General features: G+C 33.7%; 3 protein-coding genes across 10 annotated transcripts in view; 2 read left to right on the top strand and 1 right to left on the bottom strand.

The window, feature by feature from the left end:
- LOC126878284 (protein fem-1 homolog CG6966) overlaps positions 1-9,804 on the top strand; it is a 40,353-nt gene extending 30,549 nt beyond the window's left edge. For 3 of the 4 annotated variants that reach the window (XM_050640901.1, XM_050640904.1, XM_050640902.1), the window contains exons 2-8: positions 4,262-4,421; positions 5,662-5,862; positions 6,095-6,346; positions 6,489-6,645; positions 7,305-7,731; positions 7,804-8,010; positions 8,095-9,804. In XM_050640901.1, the coding sequence (XP_050496858.1) occupies positions 4,262-4,421; positions 5,662-5,862; positions 6,095-6,346; positions 6,489-6,645; positions 7,305-7,731; positions 7,804-8,010; positions 8,095-8,535 (1,845 nt within the window). In that variant the 3' untranslated portion in view covers positions 8,536-9,804. Of the gene's footprint in view, positions 1-4,261; positions 4,549-5,661; positions 5,863-6,094; positions 6,347-6,488; positions 6,646-7,304; positions 7,732-7,803; positions 8,011-8,094 lie in introns of those variants that run through there. The other variant, XM_050640903.1, reaches the window with a different exon arrangement.
- Positions 9,805-11,153: 1,349 nt separating this feature from the next.
- Positions 11,154-15,103, bottom strand: LOC126878285 (heterogeneous nuclear ribonucleoprotein M). 5 transcript variants are annotated; one of them, XM_050640905.1, is made up of 10 exons: positions 15,026-15,103; positions 14,910-14,952; positions 14,254-14,626; positions 13,870-14,160; positions 13,538-13,784; positions 13,280-13,456; positions 12,763-13,202; positions 12,550-12,685; positions 12,383-12,459; positions 11,154-12,323 (listed from the first exon to the last, which is right to left on the bottom strand). In XM_050640905.1, the coding sequence occupies exons 2-9, from the start codon at positions 14,924-14,926 to the stop codon at positions 12,404-12,406; spliced, it is 1,737 nt and encodes a 578-aa protein (XP_050496862.1). In that variant the 5' UTR covers positions 14,927-14,952; positions 15,026-15,103; the 3' UTR covers positions 11,154-12,323; positions 12,383-12,403. The 5 variants fall into 5 exon arrangements, with proteins under 5 accessions (XP_050496862.1, XP_050496865.1, XP_050496866.1 ...); XM_050640908.1 differs by having other exon boundaries at positions 12,763-12,962; positions 13,053-13,202; positions 14,910-15,077; XM_050640909.1 differs by having other exon boundaries at positions 12,763-12,962; positions 13,053-13,172; positions 14,910-15,077.
- A 458-nt stretch (positions 15,104-15,561) lies between these two features.
- Positions 15,562-18,796, top strand: LOC126878287 (probable isocitrate dehydrogenase [NAD] subunit alpha, mitochondrial). Its single transcript, XM_050640910.1, has 6 exons — positions 15,562-15,743; positions 16,045-16,167; positions 16,872-17,044; positions 17,340-17,574; positions 17,656-17,934; positions 18,021-18,796. Exons 1-6 carry the CDS (start codon positions 15,717-15,719, stop codon positions 18,258-18,260), a joined length of 1,077 nt encoding a protein of 358 aa, XP_050496867.1. The 5' UTR covers positions 15,562-15,716; the 3' UTR covers positions 18,261-18,796.
- The last annotated feature ends 257 nt before the right edge of the window (positions 18,797-19,053 follow it).

The raw sequence follows: 19,053 nt of genomic DNA, 5'->3' as shown, positions 1-19,053 counted from the left end.
TCTTAACAAATAGACGTATACCGTTCGTCCTATATCCAAGAGAATGTGAAATAAACAGAATAGCCATAAAATCTACAATAGCAGTTATAAAATGAATTTATCGTGCAAGCGTTAAAAATATGATGATTAACGATAGGGTAAAGTGAAATGTCCTTCGCTTTAAACGCTGAAAACGTGTCGGAAACGTGACTTACTTAAAATATTTAACAGAATACAGGCGGTTATTAACATGATAATTGAATATATACAAGGAATGCGAAGAAAATGCAATTTAGTCAAACTAACAAAGTAAATAGGTTTCACGTCGCGTGTGTGAGAAACAGAGAGAGGTTCGATAATAATCTGGTGAAAACCGGTAAAACTAACTGACTAGCTATTATCTTTTGTTAATGGTTAATACACTGTGTCAATAATTAGAGCGATAAGATACTTCGGTAGACAAATGCGGCCTAATAAGTAGGCACAGTAGCAATTCTATAACGTTAATAATTTAACAGCGTTATTATATATTATATATATTATATTTTAACAGATTATACATAACACAAATTGTGTATGATTATTGTTATTATTATTGTATTATTTATTACACGGTAAATTCAATAATCGAAATATTCAATTTTATATAAATTCAATATAAAGTGTAAATAATACAAAAAAATTGTATTTCGGTTAATCGTAAAAATTAGCTACGAGTAGGAGAATAATTTTTTTTTTGGTCGCTAGAAGGCAATAATTTTTACATTCGACGACAAAACTTTATTTTCCTTTGATATACAGGGTGGTTGGTAACTGGTGGTACAAGTGGAAAGGGGGTGATTTTACGCAAAAAATAAATCGAAAATATAGAATAAAAAAAATTTTTTTTAAATTTCTTTTTAATTTTTTTTAATTTTTCCATCAATAGAGTGAGCTCCGTTATAACGTACCGCACGCGTACCGAGCGAAAATTCAAAGTCGATTTTCTCGAAAACAAAGCCTCGAACGAAAAATTGTTATTCTATATTTTCAACTTCTTTTTTCACGTAGAATCACCCCCTTTCCGCTTGTACCACCAGTTACCAACCACCCTGCATATATATACGAATACAACGTGGATGCGTATGATTGATGATAAAATCGATGGTAAAATTTATATTTTACGTATTGGGAATGTAGGTTTTAAGCGAGAATCGAAAAATCAAAGTAGGTAATGCATGTATCATAGAGCCGGAACTTGGTGCAAGATCGGAAAAGAAGATACTTAATATAATAATAACATAACGATATAATACATTTACATATACATTTACAACACAACATATTTTACATCATATCTTCATTTTATAATGATTCGCAACGCCGTAATTTGATGTAGTGATTTATATACATGTCCGACAAAGTGTTACAGTCCGATATCTTTCGTTTCACCCAGATCGATTCGTTTCTTCCTCGTGAATTATTGTCTGCAACACTTGCTCGCGTCCATAAAATATATCTAAAACGGTTGTTTCACTCGACGTTAATGACTTAATGGTATGTCTGTAGTAAAGAGGTCAATCATATAGTTCACCGTTAAGCCAAGTTCGGTCTTTACGACGGGAATCGTTTCGTTGCGTTTCGTTCTCGTTGCCTAGATTTCTTGCCGGTGCAAGACCCAAAAAGCAGCGGGCGGGCCCACGAAAAAGAATATCGGTCAATGGTATAACGGAATCTGCTGTCTGTTTTACGTTGCGATCCGTGTGCGCGTGCGTGCACACGCGTAATTCTAAAGAAAGAGAGTTACCATAGAGAAACCAAGGTGGAGAAAGGTGTATGCACGAGGCATAGAAAAACAGCTGCAGAAACAGGCAACCGAGCAAAAGAAGAGAAGACAAAGTAATAAACGATGAGACGGGGAAACGTCAGAGTAAAGTAAGCCTGTTCGTCTCGCGCTCCCTTTTCCCTTCTCTCAGCCTCTTTTCAGTATACAACAGTTTGTCCATTCACCGTTCGCGGACGTGGGCCCAGTGTCATCGATTATTCGTTTAACGGGATCTACACGTACCCACGGTGGTGGTGAACGATGATTTCTCCGGAGACCAACTGCTACTTAAGGATTTTCGGCTTCGGTCAGTCGAAGTGTACGTTGTTTCGAGCGAGCATCGAAAGTCACCGATGACAATTTGGTTTTGCGTATTGACGCAGTTTTTTCGTTCTTCGGTAAATTTACCCGGCCACGTGACGCAAGAATTCTGTCACCTCGCGGTATCTTTAAAACTCGGTCTCGTTAAGACCTCGCAGCCATCACGTGGTCCGAGTATACAGGCGCTTTTCACCGCTGTGTACACAATGTATAAAAGTTTACTTCGCGAACAATACACCGAACGCGCGCCGACAATTATTTAATATTTACCTGTTTTTCCTACAACTTTCTGCGTCAAATTGCAAAACGTACGTACGTGGCAATACGAGAAGCGGCGACAGCTCGCGGTATTGTGAACGACGAAACTCAACGAAAACAAGTAAAAACTGAAATTTATATTCTCGAAATTTGCATTCTGTTGTCGAAGACACGATTAATATTTGATAATTCGCTACGTGTTTCTACTAATTATTGTGCCAAGAGGAAACGGAAATTTGCGGCTGTGTTTACGAAGAAAATTTTCCGTATTCGCGTACAGATCATCTGGTACAAATATTATCGACCTATAGTTCAGGGACGCGAGAGATACTCTAAGCCCCGACATCCCCACGTGTCGTCTGTACGAATGTTTCACCGACCTTATATCTCGTTACGAGTTTACATATTATACAAAAATCTTGGTCCGCGAATAACCGCCGAAAATTGGTAATTGTAACACTCGAGTTAGTCTTGTAAAGTGAAACATTTAAAAAAACGTTTCGTTGACAAGAGAATTGAGAATAAAAGTAGGAGGAAATTGTATAAATTTAAATAAATATTAAATAAATTAATGTGAACCGAGGTTTAACGGCTGGACTGTGCGAGAATCAGTAATCATAAGAAGATGATGACGACAGAAAAATAAAGAATCGCAAGAGAGAATAGCGAAGCTTTGAAAAGAGAGGGATCTCTGTAGGAGTGTGCTGTACTGTGATTATATAAAGACAAGAGCCTGGCGAATTTTACATATTTATTATTCGTCGAACGAAGGATCCGTCGCTGGTGAGCGTGGATCGCGGTAATTCGTCCAAGTTCAGTTGTCAGCTCAAAATTCACGTCTAGTTGGCATATTATTCCAGTAGCACGAGAGTCGTTGTCGATTCTGTCAACAAACGTACGGTTGATTCGTCTAAGGACAAAGTTTCTATCAAACGGTTCAACACGGGGTCCTTACTGTCGAACGTAAGTCAGTGAAAATATGAAACGCGTATTTTCAGAACTGTGCCTTCGTGGTAGCGAACAAAGTTAGGCCAAATTTTCTATTTGATCGTAACTTAACGACGCTGCTTTCAGTTTAGCAACTCCGTGACTCTGTGCTTGTTCTCAGTCATGAAGTGCATAACTCATTTTCTCCTAAGTCATCGAAGCAATTTTCATTGTACGCTCACTACCAATACCGTTAATAAGTGGAATACGTCAATTATCTTTTTCATATACGTTTTAAGAAAAGCTACACGGCGAGGGAAATGTCGTTGATGCGCGTTAATTTTCTCTCCTCCAACGTGGATATTACTTTTCAGATTTATTTTAGTTTAATTAGTTAGTTAGTTTAGTTAGTAACTAGTTTAATAATAAGCGATTACGAAGCATTTCATTAAATTCGCTTTCTAAATTTTGAGAAATTGTGACTTGAAAATAACGGATAAAGGTACAGCAGCGATTAGCGAAACAATGAAGTTTGAAGAGAATTATAGCAATTATTCGAAAACGTTATATTTTCAAAATTCAACCTGACACAACAATACGTACGATTTTCATTCGTCGTTATCGATTCTTTGTTCCTTGAAATATTCGCAGTATCCATTGCCGTGGTATTTTCATAGAATTACATGTTTCAGCGCAAATATCAATTGTGGAGCTGATTCGATAAGAGAGATTAAGCATAGCCCAATTAATAATACGACACGATAGTCGATCTTCTTTAAACAAATTGTTCGACGTATCTAAAAACGTCGCTAATTACGTGTACTCTTCAATTATCATTCGGATAGATCGGAACTATATAATTTTATATCTCAGAAATAAAAACAACGGCGGACAATTTTGTTCAATTTGTCCACTCTTGACACGAAACCATTGATATCTTTAAAAACGAAACGCATAATTTATCTGTTACAGGAATTACTGGAACATCGAGAGAAAGATGAGGTAGTGAAGTTGGTCAGTACAACAAGCCATGGTACGACACCGTTAGTTATCGCCTGCCGAAATGGACATTATGACGTGGCTGAATACCTTATTGAAAAATGTGGAGCGAATGTCAATCAACCTGGTTTAGGTAAAATCGTGACTGCGCTATAAAACTGTCTTTGTCAAATTTTTCATATATGTCAGCATATCTCAAATTACAACCGCTTAAGCTGATCGATTGTGGCGAAATCGAGGACATACATAAATGTGCTTCCGTAAGCCTATAAATCTTCAACCTAATGTTTCACCTTCACCATTGTAGTATTCCAAATGGCGTGAAATGATTGGATGACAGAATTGTCTGAAGTAGTTTCTATCGTAATATTCGAAATGAGTTGCGAAAATAGTAGTACAAGTTCGTCGGTAAAGTTATATATATATGTATTATAACCTGTTAGGTTACATATCCTTCAAAACTTGAATTTTAAATGTAACTGATGTCGGTAATTCTGAAATTTTGATAAATAAAAACATTAGAACATTCTAAAAATAGTATATACGGCATATTTTTTGTAATTTACATGTCTTAACATTTAGCCAACCGCGCTCGGATAAGCCAACCTATACGCTGTTCACCGCGCATTTTTCCAAGTATCAAAGACTAATATTCATTACTTAAAAAACAAAGAAGTGTAAAAATTATTTAAGTGATTAATTATATTTTGCGGTAATGATTTTATTTGACGATTTCACATATTGTTTATAGAAAACATCAAATTGAAAGTATATATTAAAAGTATAAAAAAAATATAGGTATAATTAAAAACGTTAAAGTTGGCTAAAGATAAGTAACACGAATTGAACGTGAAATTAAAAATTCATAATGCATTTTAATATTTTTTTACAATGTGGTATCGTTCGATTATAATTTTATTTAGTCATAGCTGATAGTGTAACTTTTTCATTAATTTTAACACCACTAAATTGGTTTACTTTGTTATATACTGTACTTTATAAAAGCAGAAAAAGTGGCGCAATTAATTGGGAATAATTCCAGGTAAACAATAACTGATAATAACAACAAAAAAAAAAAAGGAAAACGCGTTGCTAAAGTCAAGAAGAAAGATCTCCCCATTCGGTCACGCATTCGGTTCTTCACAAAGGGGAGATCTCTCTATTCGATTGGCTAAGTGTTAAAATTCGATAATTATCGAACGAATTCGATCGTAACTACTGTAACTGATATCAGATCTATTTCTAATTCGAATAATTTATCGGTTGATCGTAACTCATGTTAAAACTCATCCTTGATATTTTTCTTATGTAATAATATTAGTTGAGATATTGTTCGATTAATATAATTTGTAATATTTCGTTTATTTCAACAGTGATGTTCGATGGAGAAATGATCGAGCGCGCGCCACCTTTGTGGTGTGCTGCAGCTGCCGGTCACTTGGTTTTAGTTAAGTTACTAGTGAAAAATGGCGCCCGGGTAAATGCCACCACTAAAACACTTTCCACTCCTCTACGAGCAGCTTGTTTCGACGGCCACTTCGATATTGTTAGATTTTTGGTGGATCACGGTGCAGGTATGAATCACTCAAATATCTCTTAAAAACAACTGAAACGTTTCCATCTTCTAACAGTCATGTACTGTTTTCTAAAGTTGTAAACAAAAGTGTGCATTGATGTAGTCACCGTAGAACTTCCGATTAGTATAGAAACTTTCTGTATTATGATAAATGTCGTGAAGTAATAATGCTTTATTTTTCTTATTAAAAAAAAAATGCAATTAACGATGAATACGCTGTTTGATTACAGATATTGAGATGGCAAACCGTCATGGTCATACAAGTCTGATGATCGCCTGTTACAAAAGTCATCTTAAAATCGTCAAGTTCCTACTTACCCTGAAAGCGAACGTTAACCGAAAATCCATAAAGGGTAACACAGCACTTCACGATTGTGCTGAGAGCGGATCTCTAGAAGTCGTGAAGGTACTCCTCAAGCATGGTGCCCGAATGGACGTGGACTCCTACGGGATGTCACCACTCCTTACGGCAGCAGTAACAGGTTAAAGCAGAATGTTCCACGCACAACCCCGAAGGTTTCCTTAAGACGATTACAATTAATGTTTAACTGAGTGTTTTATTAAGTGAACGAGGAAACTCTCTAGTAGGAAGTGAATTATCACAAAGTCTTTCTGATTTTACAGGTCATAAGCACATTGTCGAATACTTTATCAGTATGCCGAATTTGGTGAATCGCAAGGAACGCATAGACGCACTGGAATTACTGGGCGCTACATATGTGGATAAAAAGAGAGACATGATGGGAGCACTTGAATGCTGGAAAGAAGCAATGAACGAAAGGTATGTACAATTTTGTAGAAACAAATGAATTTCAGCAATACACGCCCAGAAATTTATACACACTTCGAATGGTTATAAATTTAGCGTATTTATTAAGGTATAAGTAAGATTAAAACTCCGAATCAAAGAAGACAGATATCGAAATTTTTTAATTATCACAAATGTTCTCAAATTGATGACCTTTGAACGATCCAGGCACTGCTAACAAAGTAGAGCAATGGAATCGCAAACAAAACGAATCATTTGGTTCGGTATTTCGATACATAGTCTTTTAATAGCTGATCTCAATTCATAAACTATTGCCGCTTTTGTATCATAAACTTTCTCTTTGATGAATCCCCATAAAAAAAAGTCCATCGAGGTCTGGGAATCGCTGGAAGTATTCAACATTATCTCTATTTCAATCTATCGGTTCGGCAAATATTCATGAAGGCAGACCTTCACGATGGTGGTGGGGAGGTACATCACCTTGTTGGAAATAAAAGTCCTCTTCACCCCTAAATATCTCACGAATGCATGGTATAACAATTTATAATCATTCAAAGTGTATATACATCTTTTTGGGGCATCCTTTATGTACAATACATGTGTGTACGTATAATTTCTACATTTTATAATATTTATAGATTATTGAAATATTTGTCAATGTTGTACTTCAGATATCGAAGTGATCCAGTGATACTGAAACCAGGACCATCACCACTTGTAGCTGCTTACGATTTTGCACGGGAAATTACCGATCCTGATGCACTGGATGGATTATTAAACGATCCGGATGAAATGCGAATGCAAGCACTTGTAATTAGAGAACGAATATTAGGACCAGCTCATCCTGACACCAGTTATTATATTCGCTACAGAGGAGCTGTATACGCGGATGGTGGAATGTTCAGTCGTTGTATAGAACTTTGGAACTATGCTTTAGATATGCAGCAAAGCATGCTGGAACCACTCGATCCAATGACCCAGAGTTCACTTTTTAGTTTTACAGAACTCTTTACTTTTATGATAGGTAGACAAATAAATACAGGACGTAGAGTACCACAGGTTCAGAGAGAAGAACTTCTTAGAGTGTTCAAGAAAGCTGTACGTTTCAAAAATATACTGGTTATTCGTTATTTGTTTGCAAATGGCAATATACAATCTATATTATTGCAGGTTATGGAAGTGAAATTAGGAAAACAAATGTTGGACAAAGGATCAGCTCGTGGACGTGATATTGCCTACTTAAACAGAGTTCTCGTCACCACTTTACACCTAGCAAGTTTATTGACTCACGAAATGCCAGAAGAAGACACTGCGGAATATTCTGCACTGCATCAAGCGCTTTATGAATTAGTTCGAGTAAATCCCAAAGACAGTAACGTAAGTTAATACGAAGGAATTTATTTACCGATTAAAAATATATTAATTTTTTGAGAGATTAATTTCTTTTTCTTTTTTGTGTAGGATCGGACTGTGTTGCATTTAGTTTTTAGCGAAAGAAATACTATATTCGGAGCTGGTCCTAGATCTCCGTCATTTAGGTTTCCTTCTCCTCATTTAATAAAGGCTCTTCTAAAAGTTGGCGCTGACGTCTCAGCAAAAGATGCAACCGGAAGTACGGTATTACACCTTGCTGCTATGTTCCATCCGCCAAGCGATCTTGTTAATATTCTTCTTGATGCTGGTGCACATATTGATGCTGTTAATAAAATGGGTAGCACATTCGAATCATTGATATGGAGTAACAACGTGTATGAGACTTTAATACGGAATAAACACCCATATGATTCGATATATCCCATGAGATACACCAAACTCACCTGTCTAGCAGCGAGAGTAGTAAGGAAAGCATACAATATTGAGTCTGTCCCAAAACATCTTCAAGCTTTTGTTCAAATGCACTAGTGATACTAGTGCAGTGGAAACGATAGGCTATTGCTTAGAATGCTACAAGAGATATTTATACGTTATCTAAAGAATAAGAAAAATCAACGATAAAGTTTTATATCTTTTTCGAAAGTGTAAAATTAATATTAAGATACTTTTTCGAATAAGCAAGTATGAAACATAGAAAGGAATGCTATTATTATACATATAATACCATGATGTGGCATACGTAAAATATGCTGTCAGTAATTTTTAGTTATAAATCTGGTTTTTAGAGAATTAAATATCAGTGAGTCAGTAACCTCTGCGACTCCAGTATCGTTCAATGCTAGTAAAGAGTTAAGAACAATTCAAATAGTTACGAATTTCAAATTAGTCTTAAATTATGTTCTTCATTTCGTCCAATAAAAGAGAAATTCTTAATATTGATGTTGATCAATACAAAACACTTAAGATTACTGACATGAGTTATGATAGCTCATAAATATCGGTTAATATGATTTTATTATCGTATACGCTGACAGCTTTTTCCCTTATACATAAACCCCATTACAAGCCATAATATACAAATTACATTGATAACATTTAGTTACAACTCATATGTTAAATTGAAAAATTGTGTAATCGTAGGAATTACTTTCATTTTCATTGTTACGTAAAAAATAAGAACAGAAGTAAAATTATGTAATATACTTTTTTATATAGCATGGAATATCTAAAATATAAATCACTTATACGTTTTTATATATTAAAAATAGGGAAAAATAAAATTATACGTTAAAAATTCTACGACATAACATTTTTATTATACATATAAACATGTTTTTTGAGTTTATTACTTAAAAGAATTTGCCAATTAGAAGATTTAAGAAGTTACATATATATTATGTTAATCTATAATATTTAAGCTTACCTTTATTTAAAATGTGATAAACATACATATACATTATAAGTATTATACAAAACTATATATACTTAAGAATTATATATCCGAGGTGTTTTAGTAAGGTGCTTTTTTTGAAAATAAACAAATGCACTTGACACTAAATAGCACAACTATAACAATTTTCTCACAGTAATGCATATAGAGTTTATAATACCATTGAGATCTTGATGTGACTTGAGTTTTGTACTTTTTGAACACATTTTTGTTTCAGTGATTATATTCACACACTTTATTTTTACACAAACACTGTGATTCTCTACAAAAAAAGTATCTTACATTCAGTCACCCAATTTAACTGTTTTATAATGTGAAGACTGGAAATACAGGTGTGATTAATAATATATCGAGATGTTCATTTATTTCTATTTAATAAGATACCAATGGATTTTCATCCTACAAAACTTACCGCTTAATAACTTTTCGCTCGGACGAGATAGCTTCCCTGGAAGAACAACACATTCATAAAAATCTGTTATACAAATTGTAGAACTTACCCAATTTTCCTGCAAGATGATAGCCACAATTTAAAAGTGATTAATTACTCAAGATATATTTAAATCCTCTATATTAAAAAATTTTATTTTTAGACACTTATTCAAACAATTTCGATAATGAGCGTTTAAACGATATCAAAGAGAAGATGTCGTTATCCCTATTCTTTTATGTTCGTCGAAACACATAATATCCTTCCAACAAAATATCTCGTGGAATAATAAAACTCAATCACTTACGATGGAAATAATACAACAAACCATAGCACACGATCTCATGCGTTATAAAATAAGACCCTATCTGACATCAATGACATTATAAGAAAAAAAGACCACATCCTTCAAATGTTAAGAAACAAATTTGGCAACCACACAGCGGAGATCGACGATGGTTATTAAAAAATTCCATACGCATAGTGATTTGAACACGCATTAAATATTTCATTGGCGATTGCGGCAAAGACCAGAGCATAAAATATTTACAACCACTTACCATAGAAGTTACAGTCATAATAAGTAATTGTGCTTCTTACGTTACATAAATTCACTTGGAATATAGAAATTTTGCAGTTCTAAACTAGTTCTCGATAAATATGGAGGATACAATAAAATCTCTCTAGATGCTACAATAAAATAAGAATCAACCACAGTGTTAGAGACGAAATACTATATTACCGTCCACAGTTTTAATTTTCCCAAAACCTGTTAATCCACTATTTCAAACAATAGCATAAATTTTTAACAATCTTCGAAAGAAGAGTACCACATGTAACTTCATAATTCGAATATCACATTAACAATGCATTCCAGTAGCCATTAATGAAGGAACAAATATTTGATAAATTTCAAGCAAATTATTCCTTCTTGAAATATATATTCATCATAGAGGAATAGAAAACCACAATCACCTGAAAAATATCTCACCTGCGATGTAAACAAATATTCATGCTTCACAGATAGTGAAGTTTATAAATCTCAAAAGTAAGCAGGGAGTACTAATATCTACAGTTATACATTTTTTAAGCAGAAATTTCTGCTTAAGTGCAATACATTTGAAAAAACTCGTTCTAGGTAAATGTATTGCACATGTAAAAGTAGCGGAAACAATATCCTCTATGCCAATGCATATACACAGCTTAAACCTGCTTAAAGTATAAAGAATCACAACAACACAGAAATAAAACACAACGACCAGCATATTTTTTTGTAGTCAAAACGGATTTGGATTTTATTCAATCACTGTCATGATGTTGTGGTTATACAAGAGTGTTATACAATGCGCAGAATGTTCCTCGAGATCTACATAGCGAGAGGAAATATGTTTACCAAAGAATATGTATATAAAATTAGCTGTGAAAAGCCTCTATTTGCACTTTGTAAAAACCGACAGATATTAAGAATTGTTGGTTCTTTACACAAATATTTTGTATTTTTTGGTAAACATATGATTGATGCACAATATGTAAGACAAATTCTGCCAAATTTTGGGTATAAAGTCATCCAATGTTCGTTCGCTGAAGTCTCGAAACGAGCGAATTGGAAGGGACCTTCCTAATGACAACTAAAATTTTGTATGCTCCGCTACACTTGAATCTCCAAATTACTAAAACGATGTGACGCGACGAATAAAAGATCAGATCGCAGAACTATAATGAAAACAATACAGTCCCCTGTTGAGCCATGATGTATCACTATGTATTAGATACAAGAATAGAGTGCGACCGATACCACAAACAAATCGACACACGTCCACGATGTGTGTAGGATTGTGCATGAAAGTATCTATCATACATGGATAAACTTTAACTTGTAAAATCCGTAACAACTATATCGCTTTAATATTTATGCTTGAAAGATTAATCTGTCCCTGATCGATAAACCACTCCGCGAATGACCAAAGCGTCATGTTCAACCGGAATGTGGGGAAATCGATTGATCTCTCGTGAGAACTAAGAAATAAACTTACAAGCTACATTTGATAATTACTGTAAATATCATAAACCTATATACTGAAAAACCTACAGATTACGTAGAACATTATGAACCTAAATCTAACAACTAAACTATATGTCGATCACTCAAAAAGATCGATTTAGGAGTGAACAATTAGTAGACTTCCACTGTAAAAAGGAACGATAATCTGGTAAAAGAATTTCGAATGAAATAGTTGTAGCAAGGAAGGGTGATCATCGGCAGCCAATGAGTGTTTCAACGTTGAAGTAGGCATAAAACAACTGTTGATCTTCCAACGACAGATACTTCTCACCCACTGTCCTAAGTTCTGCCACACTACTAGGATGAATTTCAAGTATTGTCACCAGGAGCGGAACAATCCTGCAGACGACATACGAACACCCAGTCTCCTCTCGCTGCATCAATAAATTATTGTTAAGCATCAAATTCTGCAGAGGTTCTCTATTAATGTTACCTTGAGTGTATTCCCCAGATTTTAGTAGAGACGAACATCAATCGTCCTACCATCGATACGTGACCGATTCATCATAGCTATATATAAAAATTATTAAGAAAAATCTTTAAAATGATACATGCCCTTCAAAATGATTTATACTATTAGCATATTTTTTAAAAGGATACACACAGCGCGTTCAGCATCCCATTCAGATGCGAATCGTACCATGCCCATGTCAGTTCCCCGCATTTCAGCAAATTTCACCTCTCCGACATCTTGAAATTTGTCTCTCAACATTTGCCATGTTGTGTTTGGTGGGAGCTGTTACAATTATCTTTATGTTTACAAATATACATACATGTATTAGTTATTGTGTACAAATTAAGAAAAGTACATACATTTCCTATAAGAATAGTGTCTGACATCGGCCGAGAACCATTAGTATTCTGTCTGTTCCCACCTCCTCCTTGACCTTGATTTCCAGCAAAACCGCCACCTCCACCAGGAACACGATCGTTGTCCCCTCTGTTGAATCCACCGTCAAAATCTCTGCCACCACCGAAGTTAGAACCACCAAAAGCATTGTTTGCACCGAAGCCTACATCATTGTCCATTTTAGATAAGCCTCGCGGCGCAAATGAATTGTTGCCTTGTCCACCAGCTAAAGAGGCTTGTAAATTAGACAAACCTCCAACTCCTCCGCCGAAATTACTTAAGTTAGAAGCCAACTCATTTGTTAACGACGAATTCAGCAAAGAACTGGTGGTCAGGTTAGCGCTTAGACCTCCAGCAAGACTTGCTTGAAGAGCTGCAGCATTTGAATTTGTCAATGCAGATGCTATAGGTATATAAATATATCATTGTCAGATTCTCTATCTATCCTATTTTATATATTACATTTATAGTAAGACTCACCTAACTGTGCTGGCACAACATTGTTTAAACCAGCTCCAAAAGCACCAGCAGCCAACACAGGAGCAGAAATAGGATTCACAACAGGTGGATTATTTGCTTGTACATTAGGAATGTTTCTAGCTACATCCATTAATCTATTACCACCAGCTCCAAGACCCATTCCAATTCCCTTTAACCCTATTTTGGAATTGATATCAATTTTCATTTTTATATGTTTATATAACAAAATAAAATATTTCTTAGGAAATAAGAAGGTACCTTCTGGTAATTTTGGTGGCATGTCTGGTTCATTTGCTCTGTCAAGTCTCACAGTCATACGTCTATCATAAAGTTGCTGATTATGAAGCATTGATATAGCTTGTACAGATTCTACTGGATGGTCATATTCTACCACTCCAAATCCTCGAGATTTTCCATCTTTATCTTTTCCTAATTCAACATGTAGTACTTTACCAGCTAATTTAAACACTTCTAATAATTTCTTTTCATCCACTTTGTAGTCAAGCTAAATATACAAAGTAATAACTTAATAAACTTTCACATACTTAATTTGTCAATATTATACAAACTGTATCGCAAGATATACTTACATTTGCTACGAATACTCTAGTAACTAAAGGTCCATTAATGCCTAAAGATTCTAAAAACTGAGTACTTAGACCATAGGTATTCCCAAATTTGCTATCTCCACCACCACCACCGCCGCCACCACCGCCGCCGCCACCGCCTCCACCACCACCACCTCCACCAGCAGGAACATTCATATTTTGACGCCCACCACCTTGTGGCCTTGACGGATCCCTAAATCTATCATCACGAACTCTTTCATTGTTACGAGCTGTTGCTAACCGGCCATATTTGTCCCGTTCAACATCAAAGTCCTAAAATACATAAATATTAAATATGTCCTTAACACTGATTGCATGGTACCCATCCAAGTTGTAAGGAAGTTGAAAAAATAACAATATACTAACTACCTCTTTGACGACCAGCTTTCTCCCTTTAATATCATACCGATGCATTTTTTCTACAGCAATTTTTACCGAGTCTGAATCTTCAAATTCAACAATACCACAACCTCTTGGTTTGTCATTCTCGTCAGTAAAAAGTTCGACATGAGCAACTTTACCAACTTCTGTTCTGAATAAATCCTTAAGATCTTGCCAGCGAAAATCATAGGGAATGTTTGATACATAGATTCGTCGATCTGAAGCTTTTCGACCGCGATCGTTTCGTTCCCTACTACGATCACGGCTTGTAGAATTTATGCGATTTTGTCTTTCCGCTCTCCTGTTACGATCACGTTCTCTACTTCGATCTCTCTCCTCGTTATTCTGTACTTGACCCCTAATATTTAACAAGATTATATAGAACTAACGCGTGTAAGAGAAAACACGTTTTACTGTTGCTTGTTAATATATGTACCTACAACTTTTATTATATGTTTTTCAATATATAATTTGTATAAATTTTAACTAAATTGAGTGATTCAACAAATACTTGCTAAAAAAAATATATACTGCTGATACGTTGAAAATGTACTAGCGTCGGTTTGTGTTAATTGTACATGATTCTCCACGCCGACAAAGAATAGACAATGAATTATTATAAATATCAATTTTATACTTACTCCTCTTGCTTAATCATTGTCAACGCTTTTTGCACTGAATAAACTAAATTATTTAAAGAACATATAAATAGTTTATTCGTTAAAAAGAGTAAAAGATACCGAATAAGCAAACATACGCGACGGTGAAGCGTCCTATAAAATGGCCGTCCGAGGAAATGCTAAACCATACCGGAAACTACTGTATTCAAAATAAGTTCTTATTTAAAAAGATACGAATAAAACTATAAAAATCATTTGATTATAATATTTCTATGATATTACGTTGCTACCCTTCTACGTTGCAAGTATAAATTATATTTCATATTTAGAAAACATTACACGATTGTGATTATTAAACATTTGAAAATAACTGATTGAGAAGTTTCAAACTCGAGCTATTGTCTTCGGAAAAATTAAAACTCGATTGTGTAGCCAATCAAAATTCACGTATCAATATTCATATTTAAATTAAATCAATTTTTTTTAAATGTTACAAGAATGTTTATTATTTCATATTCTTATTTCGATAGTTTATTGTTTGAAAAATGATAAAAAAAAGTTTGAAAAGACAATCTCAATTATTGAAAATAAATTTGCCCTTAGTCATTATCTTGTAAATCAAAATGTCGGTATATGTGGAGCCACTCGTCATGTTCGATACTATCGACCATTATGTTCCGTTTCCGAATAGCAGAAGACATCGTTTCGCGGGAACCAATCACAACTGTGATTCATTTCACATCTCTGGGTTTTTGGTGCTGCTTCTGACGTGCGCAACAATTTTGGGTGGTGGAAGTTCTTGTTTTTATTATAAAATTTACAAAGAGAATGGCAGCACAGTGGATACGAAATGCAGTAAGTAACACGTGTCAATCCAGAAATTCTAAAAACAATAAGTGTCCTACACGTAATTGTGATCCTTCTCAAATAATGAGGTTAGAATATTTCATATCTTGGTTATATCTTTCTGCTGAGGGCTCTAACAGCTTGGCAAACTATCTCTTTTCCTTATATCATTTATAATTTTTCTTTCCTCCTTTGACATTATATCAATTTCTCAGTACCACCTTCGTACTATCTTTCTTTACGAAATATAGTAGTATTCCGCGTGTTCTTTTATTAATAATTATCAATCTTATTGATATTTGATTAACAGGTCCCCAAAATTGGCTGTGTCCGTTTTTACAGCAATAAAGTTCACAAATGCACACTTATTCCCGGAGATGGTATCGGACCCGAAATTTCAACTGCAGTACAAAAGATTTTCGATGCTGCCAAGGTAAAATGGTTTTCACAAATAATTTTATATGTTAACAGTTTTCATTATGCACGATATTTCTAGGTAATTGCATGTCTTATCAGTCGAATGGAAGTATATTGATAACATGTGTCCACTTTGACATTTCTGTTACATTTTTGCACAGTAGATATTACATTTTGAGTAACTGTTTTAATTTTTTTCATTATTTGTGGTTTGAACCTTACAAGGTGACCCTAAGTGTCCTACTAGTAACCTTAAGGAGTTTATTTTAATCTTACTCTTATACAGGTTGATCCAATTGTAGGCTAATTCAGTCTGCTCTTGTTGTAGCCAGGGTATGTTCTTTTTAATTTGTATATTTTTTATAAACACAGTGTATATTTTGTGAATTTCAAATAAATGCATGAGATTATTAATTTGTTTTCATTTATATGTGTAATAATGATGCATAATAGTTTTAATATTGAGAAACAACAATGTACTATTTTTCAGCATGAATGAAGAAACTTTAATAGTATCACTCATATATCATGTATTGCATAACACTGTTACTCAACTGTTAGTATCTATATGTATGTTAATATATACCTATACAGTTTATTCTTTCATATAGCAGTACTAATAAAGATGAATGTATCCAATGTTAGATAAGATTGTACCCAAACATTTTGTATTTCTTCATATGCATTCACATATACTTGTAATATTATCTTAAATACCAGGTACCCATAGAGTGGGAATCTGTTGATGTAACACCGGTAAAAGGTCCAGATGGAAAATTTGGTATTCCACAAGCTGCCATTGATTCAGTTAACAGAAATAAAATTGGTCTGAAAGGACCATTGATGACACCTATAGGAAAAGGACATAGATCTTTAAATCTTGCATTAAGAAAGTAAGCCTACTTTTATCTTGTGTAATTAAGAATAGTTAAGTGTATCTACTTCAAACATCCATCCATATTGTCTCAGTCTTTGTATTATTATCTCAATCTTCATATATTTGTTATGAGTTGTTTAAGTTACATAATTACAAATGTCAATGTAAACATGTAATTATTTGAAGTAGTGTAGACTGCTTTAGTGTATACTGTAGCAAGGATTTAAAACTATTCGATAATTTATATATTTCGACAATTTATATTTATATATTTCTTTCTTTTATTTTTATTTTTTATTTTTTTTTTTCAGAGAATTTAATTTATATGCCAATGTTCGACCATGTCGTTCCTTGGAAGGATATAAGACATTATATGACAATGTTGATGTTGTCACTATCAGAGAAAATACAGAAGGAGAATACTCTGGTATAGAACATGAAATTGTAGAAGGAGTTGTACAATCAATTAAATTGATTACAGAGGAAGCTTCCAGTCGAGTAGCAGAATTTGCTTTCCAATATGCTCAGGATAATAATAGAAAAAAGGTTTTTAATCTACTTATTCAAAAATTAACTTAAAAAAAGAAGCTAACAAATATTTTAGACAACTATTAATTTCCTTAATAGGTGACTGCTGTACATAAAGCAAATATAATGAGAATGTCAGATGGTTTGTTCTTAAGGTGTTGTAGAGAAGCTGCACAAAAATTTCCCTCTATTAAATTTGAAGAAAGATATTTAGATACAGTATGCTTAAACATGGTTCAAGATCCTAGTCAATACGATGTACTTGTAATGCCTAATTTATATGGTGATATTTTATCTGATATGTGTGCTGGACTTGTAGGAGGACTTGGTCTTACACCAAGTGGAAATATTGGTCTGAATGGTGCATTGTTTGAATCTGTGAGTAGACAAAATTTTATATTTCTTTTATAATATAATTATAATATGATAGGGCGTGATTTGATAATAATTTTGTCCCAAAATAGGTGCATGGAACTGCTCCAGATATAGCAGGTCAAGATAAAGCGAATCCTACAGCATTATTACTCTCTGCTGTAATGATGCTTAAATATATGGGGCTAAATGAACATGCTAAACTGATCGAAATTTCTGCTTATGACACTATTAAAGAAGGCAAACATTTAACTGGAGATCTTGGTGGATCTGCAAAATGCAGTGAATACACTAATGAAATTTGCAAAAAGGTTTCAGCATTAGCTAAATAGATGATATAAAATTTATTGGGTATAAACTGCCAAATACTCGTAGAAATAATACATGTGATGTAAAACGTTGTTTTTAAATATCTTTGTAATTTGTTTCTTTTTTCGAAATTTTTTTCAATGTGTTCCTTCAAAATGTATGTGCAATTTATTTGATTGAATTGCAGAGATGTTCAATGTAGGTAAAGGATATCTTTTTCATTTATATTTGCACTCATTTAGATAATTTGTTGAGTACTTGAATTAGTTTATTGTAAAACTTGATGTTACTCAACATTTGTAGATTTGTTAATGTGTAATAGCATTTAATACGATATTATTGCAATGCGACTGAATACACGTATATGTATGATTGTCATACTTGCTTATTGTAAAAGAAAGATTCTAATAGAATCTGTAAAAAGTAAACATGTAAATTAATTTAGGAATTCTGTACAATACCTTAGAATGAAGTTGTTGATAATGTGTGCCTCGAGGAAGAGTTTCAAGAAGTAACATATTGCGCAGTATTACACGTAAATAAAATATTATGGATTCTATGTGTTGTGTCCATTATTTGACCTATAGATCGTTTGTGAATATAATTATAAATATTGAAAAATAATGCTACTAACAATAATTTTTCAGAAATGTAATTCATATTGTTACATAACTCATTATTTTTTGTGTTTTTATTTACAGTAATATTTGAATAAAATTAACAAATATGAAAATTTAGATTTATTTTTACAATCAAACGTATTTATAGATATTAATATTCGTATGAATATCATAAGATGGGAATTTTTTAATTATG

The sequence above is a fragment of the Bombus huntii genome, chromosome 2 (assembly GCF_024542735.1).
Source record: "Bombus huntii isolate Logan2020A chromosome 2, iyBomHunt1.1, whole genome shotgun sequence".
Lineage (NCBI taxonomy): Eukaryota > Metazoa > Arthropoda > Insecta > Hymenoptera > Apidae > Bombus > Bombus huntii.
The sequence above is the reverse complement of the archived record's forward strand: the minus strand, read 5'-3'. Positions and strand labels throughout refer to the sequence as shown.

Excerpts from the sequence above, each read along its gene's own strand:
- LOC126878287 (XM_050640910.1), top strand. The coding sequence starts at position 15,717 with ATGGCAGCACAGTGGATACGAAATGCA. Across the intron at positions 16,168-16,871 it reads AGATTTTCGATGCTGCCAAG|GTACCCATAGAGTGGGAATC; the intron begins GTAAAATGGTTT and ends CTTAAATACCAG. Across the intron at positions 17,045-17,339 it reads TTAAATCTTGCATTAAGAAA|AGAATTTAATTTATATGCCA; the intron begins GTAAGCCTACTT and ends TTTTTTTTTCAG.
- LOC126878285 (XM_050640905.1), bottom strand. Across the intron at positions 14,161-14,253 it reads AGCTGGTCGTCAAAGAGGTA|GACTTTGATGTTGAACGGGA; the intron begins GTTAGTATATTG and ends TATGTATTTTAG. Across the intron at positions 13,203-13,279 it reads TGTTGTGCCAGCACAGTTAG|CATCTGCATTGACAAATTCA; the intron begins GTGAGTCTTACT and ends ATATACCTATAG.